Here is a 26,345-nt window from a genome sequence, read left to right on the forward strand (position 1 = left end):
GGCAAAGAAGGGAATGTATGAAAGTATAGTAGTACCAACACTCTTATATGGATGTGAAGCTTGGGTGGTAAATGCAGCAGCGAGGAGACGGTTGGAGGCAGTGGAGATGTCCTGTCTAAGGGCAATGTGTGGTGTAAATATTATGCAGAAAATTCGGAGTGTGGAAATTAGGAGAAGGTGTGGAGTTAATAAAAGCATTAGTCAGAGGGCAGAAGAGGGGTTGTTGAGGTGGTTTGGTCATTTAGAGAGAATGGATCAAAGTAGAATGACATGGAAAGCATATAAATCTATAGGTGAAGGAAAGAGCGGTAGGGGTCGTCCTCGAAAGGGTTGGAAAGAAGGGGTAAAGGAGGTTTTGTGGGCAAGGGGCTTGGACTTCCAGCAAGCGTGCGTGAGCGTGTTAGATAGGAGTGAATGGAGACGAATGGTACTTGGGACCTGACGATCTGTTGGAGTGTGAGCAGGGTAATATTTAGTGAAGGGATTCAGGGAAACCGGTTATTTTCATATAGTCGGACTTGAGTCCTGGAAATGGGAAGTACAATGCCTGCACTTTAAAGGAGGGGTTTGGGATATTGGCAGTTTGGAGGGATATGTTGTGTATCTTTATACGTATATGCTTCTAAACTGTTGTATTCTGAGCACCTCTGCAAAAACAGTGATTATGTGTGAGTGTGGTGAAAGTGTTGAATGATGATGAAAGCATTTTCTTTTTTGGGGATTTTCTTTCTTTTTTGGGTCACCCTGCCTCGGTGGGAGGCGGCCAACTCGTTGAAAAAAAAAAAAAAATTAGTTACATTCCCAGGCTTTACATATGAATTCCATTTTGAATTTTTATTCACACAAAAAACACTAGATTTACTGATATGCATTATTGTAATAACTGTATAAATAATATCAGTGCATTCGTTAGCACATATTAGACCAACCAGTTGGACGTGTATTGGTCAAGTGAGGTAATTTGTTTACTCTGGAATATTGGCAAAAATCAAACAAGAAAAAGGCATTTTTTTTTTTTGTTGGTTTAAAGGCAGGGTCATTTATTACCTTTCTTCAGCGAAACATGTTTTCAGTGTCAAAATATACCACTGTTAGAAAATGCTAATGAAGAATAAATTAAAACTTTTCTTACCTTTGCTTGCAGAAGTGTTCCTTCTTTCATACCATATACCCAGTGCTTTGGCTCTTCATTTTCTAGTTTATTATCATCATCATCCTCATCATCATCATCAATGTCCCGACTGCCACTACTGTCTATCGAGGGCCCACGGCTGGTTCGTACTGTTTTTGGGTTCCTGTTGTGTGTGATGATGCTAATTTGAGAATTAGTTACAAAATGAGTGATTCCTGCTCTTGGATGGAAAATTTTACAGCAAGGGAACAACTAGAAATACCGTATATACCCGAGTATAACCAGACTCTATGTATAGGTCAACCCCTTTATTACCTCAAAAAAATCCTTAATTTGTATTCATCTCACAGATAAATCTATCCTTGTGTTTGACTGACTTTAAAAGGGAAGTCAAATGGTTCTAATTCAAAATGAATTATGCCAAAACTCAAGAGAGAGAAAAAAAAAGAAATGAAAATGTGACAATTGATCAACATGAATAAAAGAGCACTGGAGCAAGCCTACTGGCCCATACTAGACAAGTCTTACTAAAATCAAACTTTTCTCACTCATATTATTTTTAAAGCTACCCAAGGTGATATGCTCAATGATGAAAGGCAAGAGCAGGGCAGTGCAGGGCAGGGCAGGGCAAGGCAGGGCTTGCCTCCCTCTCTGCTTTCATCTCTACCTACTTACATACGTCCCTCTTTACTCCCCTCCCTTTCTGCCTCCTTCCCTCCTCTGAAAATGCCTACTTCCTTCCTTCCCCTTCATCATTGAATCTAAATCTTGGGTAGCTTTAAAAGTTGGATAATATTTGAGAGAAAGGTTAGATTTGAGTAGGGCCTGCCTAGCACAGGCCAGTAGACCTATGGCAGTGCTACTCTATTCTACATTGTATAGACAAAGTGAAGAGGCTAGTATGAGAAACTGAACATTACCAAATTTATTTGTATAGTTAAGGTGGAATTAGTTATTGAGTGTGGGTTACACCTTGATGGTGCACCAAAGTAGTAGAAATATAGTGGTTCTATGTCAGAATTTCAAAACTGATATTCATGAATAGGTCAAACCTAATTTTTTGCTTCAAATTATGGTCTTAAAATCTTGACCTATACATGGGTATATATGGTACATACAAACTACTGCACAAATCTAAGAGCATTCAATGACAAGCATTACACAACAAGTCCCATAACAGCTGTCACTACATTTATACTAAGTGAAATACAGTATCTTTATATTAGTTTGAAGTTTTTTGTGTGAAACTAAAATTTACAGCTCCAACAAAAAATTAATGTAAACATGTACATATATTCATCTTCATGGGGAAATGGAACAGAATTTCTCCTCCATAAGCCATGCATGTCATAAGAGGCAACTAAAATGCCAAGAGGAAGATGCTAGTAACTCCTCCTCCTATATATATGTATATTACTAAAGTTAAAAAGAGAAACTTTCGTTTTTCCTTTTGGGCCACCCTGCTTTGGTGGGATACGGCTGGTTTGTTGAACGAAAGAAGATGTATATTCATTCACTTATCATTCACTTCACTCACTCTCTCACTCACTTTCACTCACTCTCACTCATGAGAGAGCAGTGGAGGCAGATGTAATGTCTGAGGACAATGAGTGGTGAGAACATTATGCAATGAATTCATTGCAGAGTTTACTAAAAGTTTTATCCAGAAGGCTGAGGAGGGGTTGCTGGGGTGGTTCAGACTAAATATTTTGAGAGGATGGAAAGAAATAGAATAACTTGGAGAGTATAAATCTGAAGGTGGAAGGCACAGTAGGGATCGTCCTAGATAAAGTTGGAGGGAGGGGTAAAGGTTGTTTTGTGTGCAAGGGGCTTAGACATCTAGCAAGCACGTGTGAGCATGTCAGATAGGAGCGAGTAGAGGCAAATGGTTTTTATGACTTGACATGCTGTTGGAATGGGAGTAAAGTAACATTTATGAAGGGATTCAGGCTAGGGGGACTTGAGTCCTGGAGGTGGGAAGTACAGTGTCTGATCTCTGATGGACGGATGGAGATATGTTGCGTTTTTTTTTAACTGTAGTGTTGGTGTGCATCTGGCATGACAGTGATGGAGTGAGTGATGATGAAAGTGTTTCTTCTTTTTCAGGTCACCCTGCCTCAGTGAGGCAATGGTCAATGTGTTAATATAAAAAAAAAAATGGTCACATCTTCCATCCGAGTCTAAGAACTACTTTTACAGGGAAAATATTACCCTCTCACCTACATACCCTAAAATGAACCTCAATAGCCTCACAAAAACTCTAAACATCTTTCAGTAACCTACCGCCTATTTCAAACACTTATGATATCTGCCACACTGCTTCCTAATCCACCTCATTACATATATGCCTTTTCTTAATCCATGATTGCAATGAAAACTTTAATGTAAACACTTAGTCTACACATCCTTTACCCACCCTAAAGCCTCCTTGTTCATGTGCTATGCTGCTTTCCATCTTGCCCTCAATTCTTTTAACAATAACTACCATACACTTTACCTATAATTTTTATACTCTCTTTTATCTCCCTTTACTCTATATAAAAGAACTATGCATGCTCTCTCTCTCTAGGTACCTTCCTCTCTCTCATACATTTATTGAACATCTCTTCTGTAGGAGTTTATTAGTCTGAACCAAGAGAGTTAGCACAAATTATTTCTACATCAAAAATTTTGCATAACTTATGTAAATCTGTAAGAGGAGCAGTCAGCAGTGTTAATGATAGCAATACTGAGCTGAGGCATGAGCTATAACATACAAAACACTCTCCAATACTCGCCACCACCACCCTCCACCATACATCATAATCTTTTATGATTTTTATATGAGAGAAGGATAGTGTGTTCACTGATGGCAATACTGACAAACACTATTTTATTTAACCCTCCTCTCTGTCTCATCACCACTCCCTCCATCACTGCTTCTCTTTCACCTTAGTAAAATGGTGTTCTTCAAGTCATGGTAATGTACAGTACATGCATGATAAGAAACCCACAAGAATCTATAACAAGTGTGTTGCATTTTATGATGGAAAACACATTAACCCTTAAACGGTCCAAACGTATATATACGTCCACGCGCGTAGCGCCCCAAACGTATATATACGTTTTCTTTGTCATTCATTCAACATTGCCACATTAAGCCTGAGTCATCTAGACATGAGAGAATGGATGTGCGCACTCACTGTGTGTCATATTAAAATAATTGGGGATGCCTGGGTACCATATGTTCTTTTTTCCTTTTAAAAGAAAAGATTGTTTTTTTCATCAAAAGAGTTGGGGCGCTACGCGAGTGAACGTATATATACGTTTGGACCGTTTAAGGGTTAAGTATGATCCCTTTTCCTTCTTGGAACCAAAGTAATCTTTAATCATTATTTTGAAAGATGGTGAGCCTCAAACACCTGGTCTGAAAATAGTTATTTATAGCAATTTTGGTCAACTATCACTGGTACGTTACTTTAAAATAGTCTGCAAGTTTATCAGCTTTATTTACAGTAGCATTAGTTTTAAAAATGGTACCTACAGTACGTATGTAAAGCATGTTAGGGACTTGTTGGCCACAACACAACTAAATCTACAATTTCACAAACAGCTAACAGATAACTTCAGTAACCTACTGTATAAAGTCTGGATTTTTATATTACAGTATATAAAATTTTATAATACATACAATATTTCTAACACTGGGACTGTTAAAAATCATATCCTCCCTCCCCCCTCCTCCTCCTCCTCCCTCCCTCCTTCCCCCCTCTTCCTCCTCCCCCTCCTCCTCTCCCTTTCCACCCCCTCCTCCCCTCCCCGTCCACCTCCTCCCCTCCTACTTTACCTTGTCCTTATGATAGTTATATAGTACTTTGCATTTTCAACACAACTGCTTCTGGACATTAAGCCTGACATTCACGTAATTTTTGACCATTTGGATTTCCAATTTTATTTTTAAAGGTTCGGTATAATTTTAAATTGTCAGGGTAAATCACTTTTTTAACACTAATACTAACTTGAAGATTCATGACCATGCCACTCTTTTTATTTGTATTGTGTTAGACCGCTTGTTTGCAAGCCCTAAGTTAACCAAAATGCATGATGCATCTGCCATACATTATGCTATAATTATACACAAATAACCCCCACACAGGAGAATAAAACTTATGACAATATTTTAGTCTGACTCACACCATTACAACATAATGGTTTAAATCGGACCGCAACATCATTCAAGGTTTCATTCTATGTGCAGGTTATCAGTGTATTGTTCCAGTCATGGTATTGTACGTTTTAATTCTTTATGCTATATTATGCTACAATGGTTAATTAGGAGTATGTTCTAAATTTACAAATTTCAATAAATTGAGGATTTTTTCTAAAGGATATTTTGAGAATACTGCATTACCAAATTTTTCTTAAGCATGATGGACAACCCTGAAGTTGAAAACCAACTACAAACCTTCACTGAAAATATGCTCATTGGACTTTCTAAGATCAAATCTCTTCTGAATCAAAATAGCAAAAAAGAGAAGTGTTTAAAGATACAGGGGCTCTAAAACAAAATGAAAATTAAAAGTTATTGCCAATAGGATTTTTCTGGGAATGACCTCAATCAATTTCTTACAGCCAAAGTTGTTTTCCCACATTAACATGTGTGTAGAAAGAAAGAAATATAACCATTCTCTTCTTTTCAGTTGGATTCACAAGGTGAAATTATTTTATTTGGTTATTTTTAATCGTTCTTTTTATCAATATATTAATTATATGTCATGGTCTATTGGTGCATATATGGTGGGTTCATAATTTGTTTTATACAAATATATCAAGAAATATTTTCTTTTGGAACTGTGCATGACTAAGTCAGAATCAATTATAGATTTTTTAAATAATGTGGTCAGTAGATTTCACTCCTAAATCTCTGTTATTTCTTAACCTTCTTTCTTATGAAGTCACTATTATTGAGGTTTGAGCTTTCTTTCTTTTTTTTTTTTTTTTAAGAAATATGGCCTCTAATACAAGACAACTTCCAAATCAGTTTTTTTCAGTTGAGCATATGGACAAATATTAATAAACTGACAGTCCTAAACTTAATGTATCTCCATTGAATCTGACAGTTCTAGACTTAATATAACCCTAGTGAATCTGACAGTTCTAGACTTGATGTACCACTGCCCACTAGAAAATCCTGCTTATACCTTCCTGCAATTTTTTTTTTGTCTGCTACCAGAGTGACTTTCATGCTTATTTTAGTGTCATCTGTAAATAATACAAAACTGTGACAAGTGTTTTCTATTAATGTCTGTAATCAGGATCAGAAACAGTAGAGGCACCAGGACTGTGTCTTGGGATGCTGAGCTTTTAACCTCACTAGTGCTGGATTTTGCTCTTCACTACCCTTTGTGTTCTATTCGTCAATAAGTTAAAAATTTATCTGCCTTCCTTATCAGTTATGCCTATAGCCCTCATTTTGTGTGCAATCACCTCATGATTGCATTTATCAAACACATCTGAAAAATCCACATATACCTCATCTGCATTATGTTTTCCTCCAGTGTTCCTGGAATTGCCATAGTGATTAAGCAGTTATAACAAGCATGATCTCCTGGCAATAAAAACATGCAGGTTTGGGTTGTTCATACTGTGTTATTCCATAAAATTTGTAACCCAGATCTCTTCATTCTTTCAAAGACTTTCATGATGTGTGATTTTAGGGCTGGTACTCTACTGCCTGAGCAAGCACATTTTCTATTTATTTTTAATTCTATGGAACTACTGATAATGTCAGCTATTTGGTCTGTGTGACCTTCAGATGGAATGAAAAAATCTGCTTCCTCCACTCTGCTTTTATTTAATGGGTTGCTGAACATCGACTCATATTCTCTGATTTCCTGTTCACCATCCATATATGAATCTCCAGTGATTAATGGTCCAATTCTATATGTAGTTCTTAACTTGGATTTTGCATATGTATAGAAATAACTGGAGTTTCTTGCAATATCCTGGATGGCTTTCTGTTACCTTTGTGATTCTTCTGTCTTGTATGACAGGTTTCATTTTTGTTATATCTTGGTGAACTCTTGCCAAAGATTGACTTAAGAAATCGTAGAAATATACCTAGTTGGATGAATCTTATTGTGGCTAGCTGGTCTAGTGGCTAGCGCGACGGGCTGGAGTTTTGAGACTCTATGACCGCGGGTTCAATCCCGGCCGGGGGTATGGTTTTTTTTGCCAAAGATTATCTTTCCTTTGTTGTGACATTTACACTTAAGCAATTCAGTTACCCCTTATCTTCTACACACTCTATTATGCTCTCTTTCTATATTTAATCTTCAAGGTTTTCTCAATGGTACACATTTAGCACAGACATTGCTGGTTTTTGTGTTCAGCTCTTCCAGACACTGGTGAAGATTTAAGGTGCTCATAACTGTTTCCCAGGGTATGTCTGATAGTTCTTTGTTAATTCTGTCTCAGTCAGTTCTATGACTATTCAAGTTAAATTTAATGAAAATTCTTTCTCATACATTACAGCTTCTCCTCACTTAACAACAGAGTTCTGTTCCTAAGACCACGTCATTAAATGAATTCGTCGCTAAGTGAGAAGCATACCATAATGGTAGTGGGTTTGTGTCAACCATCTTTGATACTCTTTTTATGACACCTTAGCACCATTTATAACATTTCTGGTATATTTCTGAATGTTTATACAGTACTGTACTGTATACTGAAATAAATAGAATAGAGGAAACAGCTCTAATATACATTATTTAGGTATAAATACTGGTCAGAGAGCCCATCGTAAGTCCAAGGAGTCAGTAAATGAGTATGTCGCTAAGTAAAGAGATGCTGTATTACTGGAGCTATCACCTCTGTGTTTATGCCTGTTTGTACTATTTTTATGATGCTGTGATTAGAGATTATGGTTTGTGAATGTTGTCTCTGATTAGTTCCTCATTGTTTGTGAAGATCAAATCCAGTATACAGTGGAACCTCGATACTCAAACAATTCGGTATTCAAATGCTTTGTTAGGTAAAAAATCACTCGGTAGTCAATCATTTGCTTGGCACTTGACCAAACAAACACAACCTACTAGAACTTCGCTGTAAACTATTTCCTTAGGTAAAAGGACACAAGTGCAACTAATGTGACAACGTTTCAAGCCGTTACACTGCCACATTAAAATGTCACATTAATTGCACTTGTGTTCTTTTACCTAAAACTGTCGGTAATTCTACCAACATTAATACCAACTATTTTGGGTTTCTTTGCATTTTTTGGCGTTTTTCTTATATTATTTGTATAAATAAGTTGCCATAGGGCTTAAGATTAGTGATAACACCCAACAAAAAAGAAAATTGGTTGGGAAAAATTCATTCAGTACTCAAACAGATAGGCACTCGAACAGCTACTGCATTTTGATTTCTAGGGGCTCTCTCATATGTTGGTTGAATGCAAACTTTTCACAAAGCCCCAATAGTTCCATTGTGTGTACCTGTTGAGCCAGTGCATACAGGAACTATTTTTAGTACAATGCAGTGATAACCTTCTTCTGTTTTATATCCAGGATGGTGAAGTCTCCAAGAAAAAATAAAATATGAAGTGGGGTTTTCAAGATTTTCAAGACAGCCATGTATCTTGATCTCACCTGTGACTTCCTCAGCCACTGCTGGCAGTGGTTTATAAACTACAAGGATGGTTATCAAGATTGGGAGCAAGGGGCTAGTAATACAGTGGTCCCTCGTTTTTCGTAAGCATCGCACACCTCGAACGACCCCACACCCCATTCCCAGCCAGTGTGCCATTGTTTATCAGCGAGTGAGGACAATCCCATGCGTTCATACAATACATTTCATAATACAATGGAACCTCAAATTTCAAATGTATCACTTATCGAACTCTTCGAAAATCAAGCGCTTTTTCAAACTCACCCCTATTTTCGAACCGCCGGGTACCAGACCTGTCCACCAGCCCGCTCTGTCCATGTCCCACGCTGGCGCCGTGAGCCAGTCTGGTTTTGTTGATGCTTGAGTGAACACTAACCTGCGCTCTCATTCAAACAGTTAACGATTATTTCATTGTGTTTAGTGCTTGTGGGACTGTGAAATAAGCTACCATGGGCCCAAAGAAACTTGCTAGGGGTACCCCTGTGGTAAAGAAAGTGAGAAACACCATAGATGTGAAGAAGGGAATAATACAGAAGTATGAGAGTGGTGTGAGACTTGTTGAGCTTGCCAGGATGTATGAGAAAAACAAGTCGACCATTGGTTCTATCCTGGCAAAAAAAGAACAAATCAAGGAAGCTGATGTTGCGAAAGGTGTTAATATGCTAACCAAAAAAAAGACCACAGACAATCGATCAGGTTGAAAAGTTGTTGCTGGTGTGGATCAATGATAAAGAGATGGCAGGTGATGGAGTTTCAGAGACCATTACGTATTTGCGAAAAATGCATGCCGATCTGGTACAAAAAACTCCTGGAACCAATGCTGATAGAGAATTTAAGGCCAGCAGAGGCTGGTTTGACAGATTTAAGAAGTGTAGTGGCATACACAATGTTGTAAGGCATGGTGAGGCAGCCAGTTCAGACAAACGGGCGGCTGAGAAGTTTATATAGGAGCTTAAGGTTCACGTAGACACTGAAAAATTAAAACCCCAAGTGTTCAACTGTGATGAAACAGGCCTGTTTTGGAAGAAAATGCCAAAGAGGACCTACATTACTCAGGAGGAAAAGGCACTCTAAGGACACAAGCCTATGAAAGACAGGCTTACTCTTTTATTCTGTGCTAATGCTAGTGGTGATTTTAAAGAGAAGCCTTTACTTGTGTATCATTCAGAAAATCCCAGTGTGTTTAAGAAAAACAATGTCATAAAGTACAAGTTATGTGTCCTGTGGAAAGTAAATAATAAGGCATGGGTCACAAGGCAAATTTTCAAAGAGTGAGTCCATGAAGTGTTTGGTTCCAGTGTGAGAAAATACCTCCTAGACAATAATTTGCCACTCAAGTGCCTCCTGTTAATGGACAATGCTCCTGCTCATCCTCCAAACTTATTAGACCTCTTGTCTAGGGATTTCAGTTTTATAACAGTGAAGTTCTAGCCTCCTAACACCACTCCTCTCCTCCAGCCCATAGACCAGCAGGTCATTTCTAACTTCAAAAAACTCTACACAAAAGCAGTGTTTGAAAAGTGCTTTGAAGTGCCACAGACACTAAGTTGATCCTAAGCGAGTTCTGGAGGAATCACTTCAATATCTACAGCTCCGTAAGCCTTATAGGTAAGGCTTGGGAGGGAGTGACTTCCAAGACTTTGAACTCTGCTTGGAGACAATTGTGGCCAGATTGTGTCCAGAAGAGGGATTTTGAAGGGTTTGAGGCTGACCCTGACCCTGTCCCTGACCCAATCGACCCTCTGCCTGTTGTGGACTCTATTGTGGCATTGGGGAACACCCTGGGGCTGGAGGTGAGTGGCGAGGATGTGGAAGAGTTGGTGGAGGACCACAGGGAAGAGCTAACCACTGAAGAGCTGGAAGAGCTTCATCTGGAACAGTATCAGACCACAGCTGAGGACCTTGCTTCAGAGAAAGAGGAAGAGGGAGTGGATGAGGTGCCTTCTTCAAAGATTAAGGAGATTTGTGGCAAGTGGAATGATGTCCAAATGTTTGTGCAGAAGTACCACCCTGAGCAAGTTGAAACAAGCCATCTTTGCAACAAGTTCAGTGATAAAACCATGTCCCATTTTAGGGAAATCTTGAAGAGGTGCCAAAAACAGAGGACTGTGGACAGTTATTTTGTGAGACAGGGGTCCATTGACTCAAGCTGGTCCTAGTAGCATTAAAAGACAGAGAAGGGGAGTAACCCCAGAGAGGGCTTTGATACCTGAAGTCCTTATGGATTCCATAAATGTTAACCCTCTCAGGGTCCAGAACCCCGATCAGGGAATTGTTCTCAGGGACTAAGAATTTAAACAAATGTTTTTTTTTTTTCAGGATATATTAAGAGAATCTTTTTCCAAAGGTAATGAAACCAAAAGTAAGAAATTTGATGGAAAACTTACGGAAAAATGCTCTCAATGATATTTATGTATCGGTGACTTCGCCAACTTTGAGTCCTATTTTTGACCGTTTCCATTGTTCCAGTCAACCAAACACACATTTTGCTAGTACTCCTTCCATTCTATCGAGTGAGTATAAGAAACCACCCATTTATCTACTTCAACTACCCAATAAAGTGATTAGAAATTGGAAAATTGGTCAATTTCCCATAAAATAAAAAAATTGCAAATTTAAAAATAGGGTCCAGAATAAACAATGTAGACAGTCCTTACACTAAAACATCTCCTCTGTTTATTTATGTCCCCAGGCCTCTCCTATATTACTCTTGCTTTTCATTTTGAATTTTTATTCACACAAAAAATAGAAGATTTGCCAGTATGCATTACTATAATAATTGTAGAAATAGTATCATTGCATTCATGAATGCATATCACACTGACCAGTCGGACACATACTGGATGAATATTAGCAAAAATCAAACATTTCCTCTACTTTGAGCTCAATTTCAAGCTACTTTCAGTCTTGAAACCAATCAAAATCATCTATATTTCTGTAATATTTCGTCCATTCTATCAAATGGTATCAAGAAACAGAATACAACCATAAACATCCGACAATACACCATAAGTTCACTATTTTAAACCAAATTCTCAATCAAGTTTTTTTCCTATCATGTACAACATGGAGCAAGATTTTTATTTTTTTCATATAGTGTACACTACCACACAAACCCATTCTCTCCCATCTAGGCCCAAATTTACCATTCATGGTTATCTGAGTGAACTGAGCTCGTCCCGTAGTTCTGCGGCACAGATCCAGAGCTCAAACCCATAGCACAATGGCACAGACCTCCAAGTGGCTAAATGAACTTTTTGCATTTTTGGTATCATTACCTTTAAAGGAAAGTTTCTCTACCAATTTAGATGATACAATTTTTTTTTTTAAATTGCAACACAGAAAGGGGCTTTCAATTTAAGGGGTGTTGACAGTGAAAGGATGAATGTGCAACCCACATGGAACTGAACCTAAATGACTTGCCTAGCCCTCCACTTTCTGGGAGGTAGCCCCAGCATGACATAATTTAAGATTCTTAAGACATTTTGGGCTTCAATCTTGTTTCAAATTACAGTGGACCCCCGGATTACGATGTCATCGGATTACATAAAATTTGGATTAAGCAACATTTTTGTGTCAAAATATTGCCTCGGTTAATGACAAAGAACTCAGTTAAAGTCATTCATCCCAAGCGTGTCTGCGCAGCCTGAGCGACCCTGCAACTCTGCATACACCCAGTGTGCCATTGTTTACAAGCCAGTGAGGACAATTTCACATGTACATGTGATACATTTTGTATTATTCCATTGCTTTTAGTGCATGTAACTGCTAAATAAGCCACCATCGGCCAAAAGAAAGCTTCTAGTGGCAGCCCTGTGGTAAAGAGGCTGAGAAATACTATTGAATTCAAGAAAGAGATTATAGCAAAATACGAAAGTGGAGTGAGTGTCTCTGAGCTGACCAGGTTGTATAACAAACCCCATACAACCATCGCTACTATCTTGGCTAACAAAAAGGCAATCAAGGAAGTTGTTGTTGTGAAAGGTGCAAATTATTTTTTTTATTATCACACTGGCCGATTCCCACCAAGGCAGGGCGGCCCGAAAAAGAAAAACTTTCACCATCATTCACTCCATCACTGTCTTGCCAGAAGGGTGCTTTACACTACAGTTTTTAAACTGCAACATTAACACCCTTCCTTCAGAGTGCAGACACTGTACTTCCCATCTCCAGGACTCAAGTAGGGCCTGCCGGTTTTCCTGAACCCCTTCATAAATGTTACTTTGCTCACACTCCAACAGCACGTCAAGTATTAAAAACCATTTGTCTCCATTCACTCCTATCAAACATGCTCACGCATGCCTGCTGGAAGTCCAAGCCCCTCGCACACAAAACCTCCTTTACCCCCTCCCTCCAACCATTCCTAGGCCGACCCCTACCCCGCCTTCCTTCCACTACAGACTGATACACTCTTGAAGTCACTCTGTTTCGCTCCATTCTCTCTACATGTCCGAACCACCTCAACAACCCTTCCTCAGCCCTCTGGACAACAGTTTTGGTAATCCCGCACCTCCTCCTAACTTCCAAACTACCAATTCTCTGCATTATATTCACACCACACATTGCCCTCAGACATGACATCTCCACTGCCTCCAGCCTTCTCCTTGCTGCAACATTCATCACCCATGCTTCACACCCATATAAGAGCGTTGGTAAAACTATACTCTCATACATTCCCCTCTTTGCCTCCAAGGACAAAGTTCTTTGTCTCCACAGACTCCTAAGTGCACCACTCACCCTTTTCCCCTCATCAATTCTATGATTCACCTCATCTTTCATAGACCCATCCACTGACATGTCCACTCCCAAATATCTGAATACATTCACCTCCTCCATACTCTCTCCCTCCAATCTGATATCCAATCTTTCATCACCTAATCTTTTTGTTATCCTCATTACCTTACTCTTTCCTGTATTCATTTTTAATTTTCTTCTTTTGCACACCCTACCAAATTCATCCACCAATCTCTGCAACTTCTCCTCAGAATCTCCCAAGAGCACAGTGTCATCAGCAAAGAGCAACTGTGACAACTCCCACTTTATGTGTGATTCTTTATCTTTTAACTCCATGCCTCTTGCCAAGACCCTCGCATTTACTTCTCATCTATAAATATATTAAACATCTATAAATATATTAAACAACCACGGTGACATCACACATCCTTGTCTAAGGCCTACTTTTACTGGGAAATAATTTCCCTCTTCCCTACATACTCTAACTTGAGCCTCACTATCCTCGTAAAAACTCTTCACTGCTTTCAGTAACCTACCTCCTACACCATACACCTGCAACATCTGCCACATTGCCCCCCTATCCACCCTGTCATACGCCTTTTCCAAATCCATAAATGCCACAAAGACCTCTTTAGCCTTATCTAAATACTGTTCACTTACATGTTTCACTGTAAACACCTGGTCCACACACCCCCTACCTTTCCAAAAGCCTCCTTGTTCATCTGCTATCCTATTCTCTGTCTTACTCTTAATTCTTTCAATAATAACTCTACCATACACTTTACCAGGTATATTCAACAGACTTATCCCCCTATAATTTTTGCACTTTCTTTTGTCCCCTTGCCTTTATACAAAGGAACTATGCATGCTCTCTGCCAATCCCTAGGTACCTTACCCTCTTCCATACATTTATTAAATAATTGCACCAACCACTCCAAAACTACATCCCCACCTGCTTTTAACATTTCTATCTTTATCCCATCAATCCCGGCTGCCTTACCCCCTTTCATTTTACCTACTGCCTCACGAACTTCCCCCACACTCACAACTGGCTCTTCCTCACTCCTACAAGATGTTATTCCTCCTTGCCCTATACACGAAATCACAGCTTCCCTATCTTCATCAACATTTAACAATTCCTCAAAATATTCCCTCCATCTTCCCAATACCTCTAACTCTCCATTTAATAACTCTCCTCTTCTATTTTTAACTGACAAATCCATTTGTTCTCTAGGCTTCCTTAACTTGTTAATCTCACTCCAAAACTTTTTCTTATTTTCAAAAAAATTTGTTGATAACATCTCACCCACTCTCTCATTTGCTCTCTTTTTACATTGCTTCACCACTCTCTTAACCTCTCTCTTTTTCTCCATATACTCTTCCCTCCTTGCATCACTTCTACTTTGTAAAAACTTCTCATATGCTAACTTTTTCTCCCTTACTGGTCTCTTTACATCATCATTCCACCAATCGCTCCTCTTCCCTCCCGCACCCACTTTCCTGTAACCACAAACTTCTGCTGAACACTCTAACACTACATTTTTAAACCTACCCCATACCTCTTCGATCCCATTGCCTATGCTCTCATTAGCCCATCTATCCTCCAATAGCTGTTTATATCTTACCCTAACTGCCTCCTCTTTTAGTTTATAAACCTTCACCTCTCTCTTCCCTGATGTTTCTATTCTCCTTGTACCCCATCTACCTTTTACTCTCAGTATAGCTACAACTAGAAAGTGATCTGATATATCTGTGGCCCCTCTATAAACATGTATATCCTGAAGTCTACTCAACAGTCTTTTATCTACCAATACATAATCCAACAAACTACTGTCATTTCGCCCTACATCATATCTTGTATATTTATTTATCCTCTTTTTCTTAAAATATGTATTACCTATAACTAAACCCCTTTCTATACAAAGTTCAGTCAAAGGGCTCCCATTATCATTTACACCTGGCACCCCAAACTTACCTACCACACCCTCTCTAAAAGTTTCTCCTACTTTAGCATTCAGGTCCCCTACCACAATTATGATTACAAAACAGAGATTGCAAATACTCAAAGATGTGGAGAGACTGTTGTTGGTGTGGATAAATGAGAAACAATTATCAGGAGATAGTGTTTCGCAGTCAATTATATGTGAAAAGGCAAGACAGTTGCATAATGATCTCGTAAAGAAAATGCCTAGAACTAGTGCTGATATTGATGAATTTAAGGCCAGCAAAGGCTGGTTTGAGAGATTTAAGAATAGTAGTGGCATACACAATGTGATAAGGCATGGTGAGGCTGCCAGTTCTGACAAAAAAGCAGCTGAAAAGTATGTGCAGGAATTTAAGAGGTACATAGAGACTGAACAATTAAAACCCCAACAAGTGTTCAACTGTGACGAAACAGGCCTGTTTTGGAAGAAAATGCCAAACAGGACCTACATTACTCAGGAGGAAAAGGCACTCCCAGGACATAACCCTATGAAAGACAGGCTAACTCTCATGTTTTGTAGTAATGCTAGTGGGGATTGCAAAGTGAAGCCTTTACTCATGTATCACTCAAACTCCCAGTGTGTTCAAGAAAAACAGTGTCAAGACTAAATTGTGTGTGATGTGGAGAGCAAACAGTAAGGCCTGGGTCACGAGGGACATATTCTATGATTGGATCCGTGATGTGTTTGGCCCCACTGTGAAAAAATAACCCATGGAAAATAAATTGGAACTCAAGTGCCTCCTGGTATTAGACAATGCTCCTGTTCATCCTCCAGACTTGGAAGAACGAATGGTTCCGGAGTTCAGTTTCATAAAAGTCAAGTTTTTGCCGCCTAACACCACTCCTCTCCTCCAGATCATGGATCAGCAGGTCATTTCAAATTTCAAAAAACCAAACCATACCACGGGTGGGGTTTGAACTCATGGTCAGAGTCTCAAAACTCCAGACCGTTGCGTTAGCCACTGGGCCAGCTAGCTTCAATAAGATTCATCCAACTAGGTATATTTCTACACCATAGGAAGGTTAGCATAGGCACCACTGTGTCCACAAATGCAAGTTTTTACAGACAAATCTCCCGCTAGCATGGCAGTGACGAACTCTAGCTCAAGTCCCTCAAAGCCGTCAACATGACTCACGAAATCATAATGACATGATTGCAAACAAACCATTTGTGGACACAGTGGTGCCTATGCTAACTTTCCTATGGTGTAGAAATATATACACCTACCATCCGACTTACGACCGAGTTCGGTTCCGAGAAACCGGTCGTAAGTCGAAATGGACGCAAGTCCAACTTTACTAATGAATATCAACATAACATTTTTGTAATGACTTTATTTTATTGCCTTATTTTGGTATTTCATGTTAACTTTACTTTTTATGTTGTTAGTACTGTATTTTATACTGTAAGGTTTAGGATAAACACTGTGTACAACACAAACACTTGTTTATTTCCCAGAAATTTGGCATAAAAAACACGGTTGTAAGTCGAGTCGTCATAAGTCAAGCAGGTCATAAGTCGGATGGTAGGTGTACCTAGTGGGATGAATCTTTTTGAAACTAGCTGGCCCAGTGGCTAACGCGACAGTCTGGAGTTTAGAGACTCTCTGACCACGGGTTCAAACCCCACCTGTGGTATGGTTTGTTTGCAATCGTGTCATTACGATTTCATGAGTTAAATTTCAAAAAAACTGTACACCAAAGCAGTGTTTCGAAAGTGCTTTTAAGTGACCTCAGACACTGAATTGACCCTAAGAGAGTTCTGGAAAGATCGCTTCAGTAGTCTCAGTTGCACAAACCTTATAGGTAAGGCTTGGGAGGGAGTGACTAAAGGACTTTGAACTCTGCTTGGAGAAAATTGTGGCCAGAATGTGTATAAGAGGGGTTTTGAGGGGTTTGGGCTGGACCATGAGGAGCCTATGCCAGTTGTGGTATCTACTGTGGCACTGGGGAAGTCCATGGGATTGGAGGTTAGTGGCAAGGATGTGGAAGAGTTGGTGGAGAACTACGATGAAGAGTTAACCACTACAGAGTGGCAAGAGCTTGAGGTGCAACATCAACAGACCACAACTCAGGAATTTTGAGGAGGAAGAGAGATGGAGGAAGTTGCCTTCTTCAATGATTAAGGACATTTGTGCAAAGTGGATTGAAGTGCAAACCTTTATGGATAAACATCACCCTGACACAGCTGTTGCAGGCATTGCTGGCAACATCTATAATGACAATGTTGTGTCCCATTTTAGGGAAATCTTAAAGAGACGACAGAAACAAAGATCTCTGGACAGATTTTTGATGCGACAGGGGTCCAGTGACTCAAATTGGTCCTAGTGCCATTAAAAAACAAAGAAGGGAATTAATCTCGGAAAAGGACTTGCTACCTTAAGTATTTATGGAAGGGGATTTCCCTCCCAAACAATAATACACCTCCAGCCTCTTCCCTCCTCCCGTCTCATCACTCATCAATAAGTCTTCAATAAAGGTAAGTGTCATTTTAGTATTGTTTATTCTACACGTCTCATTGTTTTCTGTGTAGGAAAATGTATATTTCATGTGAAAAATTATTTTGTTTAACCCTTTCAGGGTCCGTCCCATAGATCTACGGCTTTACGTTCAGGGTCCAAACCGTAGATCTACGCCATGAGCTCAGCTCACTCTGATAAACTGTGAGTGGTACATTTGGGCCTAGATATGAGAGAATACATCTATGTGGTATGTGTGCACCACATAAAACAGATCCTGCAGCACACTGTGTATAATGAGAGAAAAAAAATGAAATCATGATTTTTCGATTAAAACAGCAACTTTGCAGTGTTTTTTCCTATGTTTTCTATAGTTGTATTTGCGATTTCTTGGTCTCTTTTGATAGAATGGAAGACATATTACAGAAATAGAGATGATTTTGATTGGTTTTAGCACTGGAAATGGCTTGAAACTGAGCTCAAAGTAGCAGAAATGTTAAATTTTTGCCGATATTCAAGAGTAAACAAACGACCTCACACGTCTAATACACGCCAGCTGGTGGGTCTAATATACATTCACAAATATGGTGATGATATTTATACAATTATTACAGTATTGCATAACAGTAAATCTTCTATTTTTTGGTGTGAATAAAAATTCATTATGTGAATAAAAAATCAAAATGGAATTTATTTGTAAAGCCTCAAAACATAACTAATGAACAGAGGAAATGTTAGTTTAGTGCCAGGAATGCCTACATTGTTCATTCTGGACCCTATTTTGAAATTGGAATATTTTGAACTTTGTGTTAAATTGGCCAAATTAACAATTTCCGATCACTTTATTTTGTAGTTGAAACAGTTGACTTGGCGATTTCTTGTGCTCAATCGATAGAATAGAAGTAATACTAGTGAAATAGCTAAGAATTTGGTTGATTGGAATAATGTAATTGGCCTAAAATGGGAGTCAAAGTCGGCAAAATCGCCGATTCGTAAATATCGCTGACACATCAAAATTCGCGAGAGCATAATTTCGTCAATTTTCCACCAAATTTCGTACTTTTTGTTTTATTACCTTCACAAAAAGATTCTCTACGATTTCATAAGAAAAAATAACAAATTTTTTTTTTGAAAATTCTTGGACACTGGTGCGTGACTCCAGATTTGGGCCTTGGACCCTGAAAGGGTAAATACTTTTGGGTGTCTGGAACAAATTAATTGGATTTCCATTATTTCTTATGGGGAAAATTAATTTGGATTACGACAGATTCAGTTAGAGACACGCTTTCTGCAACGAATTAATGTCGTAATCTGGGGGTCCACTGTATGAAGGCATAATTTCCTTGTTAAAGTGTTGAACGATAATGAGTTATTTTTCTTTCTTTTGGGGTTTTTCTTTCTTCGTGGATTTTTTTTTTTCTTTTTAGGTCACCCCGCCACAGTGGGAAATGGCGAACATGTTATAAAAAACAAAAATCCTTGTCAGAAATATAGCAATGTATTATCATTATTATTAAAAACCTCAAATTAAATAAACTCAAGGCTATAATACAGACTATCAGGTGAGGCGGGGCCCTCCCAGCCTACTGCCATTTTCATTACTTAACCCATTCAGCATTTGTTTTTTGCTGTCAAGTCATATAAATGACTGAACATTCATGTAGCTCATTTTATATCCCTCCTGTCCTGCGGCTAATATTTAAGATAACTATTATAATGAAGCATACATTTGATTAAAGCATAAAGAAAAAAACATTATTACCATCCGATATTAATCAACACCGATAATATATATTTTTTTAACACATCGACTGTTTCCCACCGGGACAGGGTGACCCAAAACATTCATCATCGTTCAACACTTTCATCATCATTCACACAATCACTGTCTTTGCAGAGGAGCTCAGATACAACAGATGTCACTCCAAACCCTTCCTTGAATGTGCAGGCATTGTACTTCCCACCTCCAGGACTAAAGTCCAGCTAACCAGTTTCCCTGAATCCCTTCACAAAATATTACCCTGCTCACACTCCTACAGCTCGTCAGGTCCCAAGAGCCATTCGTCTCCATCCACTCCTATCTAACACACTCACGCACGCTTCCTGGAAGTCCAAGCCCCTCACCCACAAAACCTCCTTTACCCCATCCCTCCAACCTTTCCTAGGATGACCCCTACCTGGCCTTCCTTCCACTAGATTCATATGCTCTTCATATACACTACACATATTCCACCATGGAAATAATTTCCAGTTGTAGATAAGATTGAATCGCAACATTTTCACTGTGACACACTTAAAACTGTAACGAAATACAGAACAATCGAACCCCAAAATTTATGGGCTTTATAACTCTGGAACTTTATAATTCACAAGCCTCATAATTCACTCGATTCAATAACGCAATATTTTTACAGTAGATCATTTAGTAAATAGCTTCAATTATTAGAAAGTGTTTTTGCTGTGCCCATTGTTTAATTCAGTGCACAATCCATAAACTGAAAAATAATCAAAGCATTTCATTCACAATGTACTCAATGACATTCATATGCTCAAATATCTACTCTCTAGACATTCTTTTTCAAGTTAATATTAGCCAGGTTAGAGGTCTTATGAATGACAGACTCAAGAGACCTCAAGGAATGTAACTCACAAATTTAGGAGTTCAACTGTATTAAAAAAAAGCACTGCAGAATTGCCAAGATTTTATAATCACCTGCTGTGCAGCCCAGGCTCCTTGCCACCCGTGCACCTGGTACCCAAATAGTAGGCGGCAGCGGACAGTTTTGCCATGCTGTTAAAATTTACTACTAACAGTATTATATATGAACTTTTCTTGCTTATCTACATCACTCAGAAATAGGTGAATATTTGAGAATAACAATAATAAAGAGGTGATGTTTACAAGGATGCAAAAGAAAAAGAAAAATCAATGCTTTTCATGAATATAGTACAATACAGCATTCAAAGATTAGCACATTTACAATAAATGTAGATGGTAAATGTTTTTGAGTACTGCTATTAAAAATGATTAAATAATGCATTAATAGTTGTCTGAAGCTTAAACATGTTGCAAGAATCTGAGCTTTTGAAGTTATGCAAAACTATGCAATATTTGCAAATTTACATTTGACGTTGAAGTTTGTATGTAACCCTTTGAACATTCGTACACTTAAAAGTATGTTTAAAAACAAAATGCTTTTAAAATTATACATACAGAGTTGTGCAACAGTAGTAGCAGAGGTAACAAATTACTTTTCAAAGGGATTGAGTAACACTGCCTAATTTCATCATCCTCCATCACGCATCCCTCAAATTAAGTGAGAGATGTATTCTAGTCGATGGCTAAGGATATATACTGTACACTGCTCATTAAAATATTCCTGATGTTAGTGTACAGGCAAATTACAAGAATAATGGCCTCTGTGAAGCCAGTAAGATTATTTAAAAAAAAAAACACTAAATTAGTGGAGGGATTCATTCAATGATGACTATTCAGAGTTAACAGTCCTAGAAACCCCTTCTCCTGTATATATTACTAAATTTCAAAGGAGAAACTTTCGTTTTTCCTTTTGGGCCACCCCTCCTCGGTGGGATACAGCTGGCACATTGAAAGAAAAAGAAGAACAGCCCTAGAATCTAATGTACAGCAGACCTTCGGATAACAAGCCACCTGTTAACACGTTTTTGTGCTATAACATTTTTGGCCTAGTACTCAGGTCTTGTGGTTAGACCACTAGGCTGCTAGTTTTATCACTAACTCAAAACATACTAGAATCCTGTCCTTTCCCAGAGTTGTTTACAATCCCATTATTACGATTTTCATAAGAACATAAGAAAGAAGGAACACTGCAACAGGCCTACTGACCCATGCGGAGCAGGTCCTTGTCCCTTCCCCCCCGGATCAGCCCAATGACCCACCCAGTATGGTCACCTCCACTCAAGGAAGGAGCACGGCACCAGACCCAGCAGCACAAGCTAGTCAGGTCTAACTCACACCCACCCACACCCACTTATGTATTTATCTAACCTATTTTTAAAACTACACAACGTTTTGATTCCTTTATCGTACACAATTCAGACTATATATTTTCCTGAAATCTCTACCCTGTAATATGTTATTCAATTTAATTTCCTTGAAATACAGTCTTGGACTAGCAAACTATTCTTTTTTGGCAATTAACCCTTTCAATGTTGGGACCCACAAAAATAAATGCAATTACACTGCTGGGATTTAAAAAAGAAATTTATTCTTAAATGGTAGAGAATTTTTTTTGAAGGTAATGGCACCAAAAAAAGAAAACATGAAATTTGATGGAAAACTTACAGAATTACACAGGCAGATAACTGACAGTCTGGGTACAAGTTATGCATCGGCGATTTTACCCAATTCCAATGCTCAATTCGACCAAATTCTTAGCTATTTTGCTAGTATGCCTTCCATTCTATTGACTTGAGTACAAGAAACTTCCCATTCAACTATAAAGTGCACAGAAGTCAGTAATTTGGTCAATTTCACACAATTCAACAAATTCCGACTTAAAAACAGAATCCAAAATAAACGCTGAATGCATTCCAGCATCTAAAGCAACCTATCCTCTATTCATTAATCACATTCTTAGATCTCTTCTATATTGCACTGCCTTCCATTCTGAATCTATCACACAAAAAATACTGAAGTTTTACCGTTTCTCATATAATAAAATACGTATAACTAGGAATGGTTGGCCATGGTTTAGGGTGTCCCAATAAGTGTAGCAGATCTAGTAAAAATCCATAAAACAGACCTGAAGTGTTGGGGAGGCCTTACCCTTCCTTAGAGAAACTGTCAAAAATATAATATTTCCACTAATCTGAGCCCTATTTCAAGCTAATTGTAGGCCTGAAATACCAAAATCACCCCTATTTCAGCAGTCTGTCTTCCATTCTATCAACTAATACACCAAGAATAACCAATAAAACTACAGAAACCATCCTAATAAACACCTCAAATTTGATATTTTAAACCAAACTGTGTGGGGGCAAGATTTTTTTAATACTGTGCACACTCGCCACACCATCCCATTCCCATCTCCAGGCCAAAGTTTACCATTCGCAGCGTATTTGTGGGCACTGTGTTTAAAACGCAATTCTATACAAGTGACGCTGGTGTCGATGTAGATCTACGTATGAGACAGTGAAAGGGTTAAGGTGATAACATTTATATTTCATTTTTTCCTTCTTGATGACAGACCTTGCAAATATATCTCCAATGAACATGCACTTTGCCACACAAATTCAGATAATTTATATTATGTATTAGTTCTTATTTGGTAAATACAGCCTCTCCTCACTTAGTGACATACTACTCGTTTGCTGATGCCTCAGACTTAGGACAGGCTCTCTGAGAAGTATTTTTACCTAAATAATGTATATTAAGAACTGATTCCTCTATTTCAATATACAGTACACTAATGTATAAACATTTAAAAACACACCAGAAATGTTGTAAATGGTGCAAAGGTGACATTAACACAGTATCAAAGATGATCGACACAAACCCACTACCATTACAGTATGCACCTCGCTTAGCAATGAATTCGTTTAAAGATGTGGTTTTGGAACTGGAACTCCGTCGTTAATTGAAGAGAGGCTGTACTACAATCTAGCATTATGCTGAGCCAACTTTTTTTCTTTTTATAATACAGTGGCCATCTCTCACTGAGGTAAGGTGTACTCCAACAGCAAGTCAAGTCATAAAAACCACTTTCCTCTGCTCAATCTTACGCAACGCATTCACACAAGTCCCTCGCATACAAAACCTTTACTCCCTCCCTCCAACCTTTGCCTGGATAATCCCTACACCTCCTTCATAGGATGAAGAGTTCCAATCAACAATAAATGCAGAATATAGGCTAGGGTTTTTTATGGCAATTAGTGGTGAATACAGTAAACCTTCCATATACCAGGCTAATGGGGCAGGTGGGTGCCTGATAATGGCAATTGTGGTGGATAGAAGAGATTGCTTTGAAATGATTATAACAATAATGCACAATTTTGTAACCAACGGACTTTGTCCACTGTTTCCAAATCAAATCACCCAGTAGAATTTATACTGTATTTCTGAAATGCATTATATGAAGGGTTTAATTCGACAGGTTTTCTCTTAGTAAGGAGTCAAGTCCATAAAATTGTGACCAGTAAGGACAATGAGACATGAAGACTTTAAATGTGCATGAGGATGATGTAAATGAACTGTTAAAATAGGACAACTAAGACCAAAGAAGAAATGCTGGAAGAGCAATAGTTACAAAAGTAATTACATGTTAATAGTTAAGTTACAGACTCAATGAAGAGGACCCTGACACAATTAAAAGCATTGATCTGATGAGAATTTTGGAGCAAGCAATGATTCCCTATGGTCAGCTGTATAAAATACTGAAGCACTCCAAAACAACCATCAGCTACATCCAATCAACACAAGAACCACAGCCAACCACCTCAACTTAGTAGGCCCACATCAACCCTCTCTACACATGCCAACAAGCAAAAACAAATAGAATATAGGCTAGGGTTTTTTATGGCAATTATTCTATAAATTAAATACAAAAAAAAAAAAATGTTCGGTAAACTAGGAGGTGTCCAGATTGTTACTATGTATTTTTCCCACAATCATCACTTCATATAATGCTATTTTTAGGCAGGCACCTACTATAAAGAATATAATCTGTGCATTAATAGAGGGTATGCTAGATTTCATGAGTTGTGATGTCCCCACTTTTTCTTTGCTCTTTCCCCGAGACAAGGAATAGTTCCCACATTTCTTCTTCGCAGTTCATTCTTATAAGCTCAGGTACCAATCTTGATGTTCTTCTTTGCACTCCCATGTTAAGTTTATGGCTTTACTAGGTGTGGTTTATGTACTAGCAATGTATATTCAAGAATGAGTCATACCTATGTAGTAGTACAAAGTGTTCCTAATAAGTCTATGTGTAGTTAATTTAGTGTAGTTTCACTTATTTGTTGTTGCAACATTGAGAGAATTCTATAAAACAAAAAACTGATTTCCAAAGCTAATCAATAGGGGCTACATTGCCCATTTTCAAAATTAATTTTGATTTAGGAGCATACGTGAAATGTTTCTGATAATGTGAAGAGGCATTCTCGTGATAATGTCCAGAAATCTACTAAATGAATACGAAAAATGTTACCCCTACTGGGGATACCTAATAATAACAATAATATCAAACAGAGAGAGAGGAATTATAATAAACCTATTTGACTCTTAAGTATAACATCTTCATTTAAAGCAAAAAATACTTCACTTTAATATTTGCCAAATTAATATTTTTAGAAACAAAACATAGGCAAATCCTCCTCTTACCTGGGTTTTTTCTGGGGCTCCAAAGTCATGGTCTTGATCTGGAACATTCCACATTCAGAAAGACAGGTGCCATCAACCCAATATTGAGCTTTAGAAGTAACCTGTAACATGTTAAAACTTTGGCTAAATATCTTAACCCTTACTGCAAATATATATTAAAAAGCACTATGCATGTATTATTTCTCAGTACAAACAGAGATTGTAAAAATTATAGGGGAATAAGTTTACTGAGTATACCAGGTACAGTGTATATAGGGTGACTATTGAAAGAATTAGAGGTAAGACACAGAGCAGGATTGCAGATGAACAAGTAGGCTTTAGAATAGGTACAGGATGTGTAGATCAAGTGTTTACTTTGAAGCATATATGTGAACAGTATTTGGTAATCCCGCACCTCCTCCTAACTTCCAAACTACGAATTCTCTGCATTATATTCACACCACACATTGCCCTCAGACATGACATTTCCACTGCCTCCAGCCTTCTGCTGCAGCAAGGAGAAGGCTGGAGGCAGTGGAGATGTCATGTCTGAGGGCAATGTGTGGTGTGAATATAATGCAGAGAATTCGTAGTTTGGAAGTTAGGAGGAGGTGCGGGATTACCAAAACTGTTGTCCAGAGGGCTGAGGAAGGGTTGTTCAGGTGGTTTGGACATGTAGAGAGAATGGAGCGAAACAGAATGACTTTAAGAGTGTATCAGTCTGTAGTGGAAGGAAGGCGGGGTAGGGGTCGGCCTAGGAAAGGTTGGAGGTAGGGGGTAAAGGAGGTTTTGTGTGCGAGGGGCTTGGACTTCCAGCAGGCGTGCGTGAGCGTGTTTGATAGGAGTGAATGGAGACGAATGGTTTTTAATACTTGACGTGCTGTTGGAGTGTGAGCAAAGTAACATTTATGAAGGGGTTCAGGGAAACCGGCAGGCCGGACTTGAGTCCTGGAGATGGGAAGTACAGTGCCTGCACTCTGAAGGAGGGGTGTTAATGTTGCAGTTTAAAAACTGTAGTGAAAAGCACCCTTCTGGCAAGACAGTGATGGA

At 38.5% G+C, this 26,345-nt stretch overlaps 1 protein-coding gene across 1 annotated transcript in view; it reads right to left on the reverse strand.

Annotated features, from left to right (window-relative positions):
* Positions 1–26,345, reverse strand: part of LOC128703308 (histone-lysine N-methyltransferase 2C) — a 394,589-nt gene that overhangs the window by 276,104 nt on the left and 92,140 nt on the right. Inside the window, 3 exon segments of the mRNA XM_070085312.1 lie at positions 1,133–1,313; positions 20,670–20,747; positions 25,317–25,417. Of these exon segments, the coding sequence (XP_069941413.1) occupies positions 1,133–1,313; positions 20,670–20,747; positions 25,317–25,417 (360 nt within the window).

The sequence above is a fragment of the Cherax quadricarinatus genome, chromosome 15, assembly GCF_038502225.1.
Source record: "Cherax quadricarinatus isolate ZL_2023a chromosome 15, ASM3850222v1, whole genome shotgun sequence".
Lineage (NCBI taxonomy): Eukaryota > Metazoa > Arthropoda > Malacostraca > Decapoda > Parastacidae > Cherax > Cherax quadricarinatus.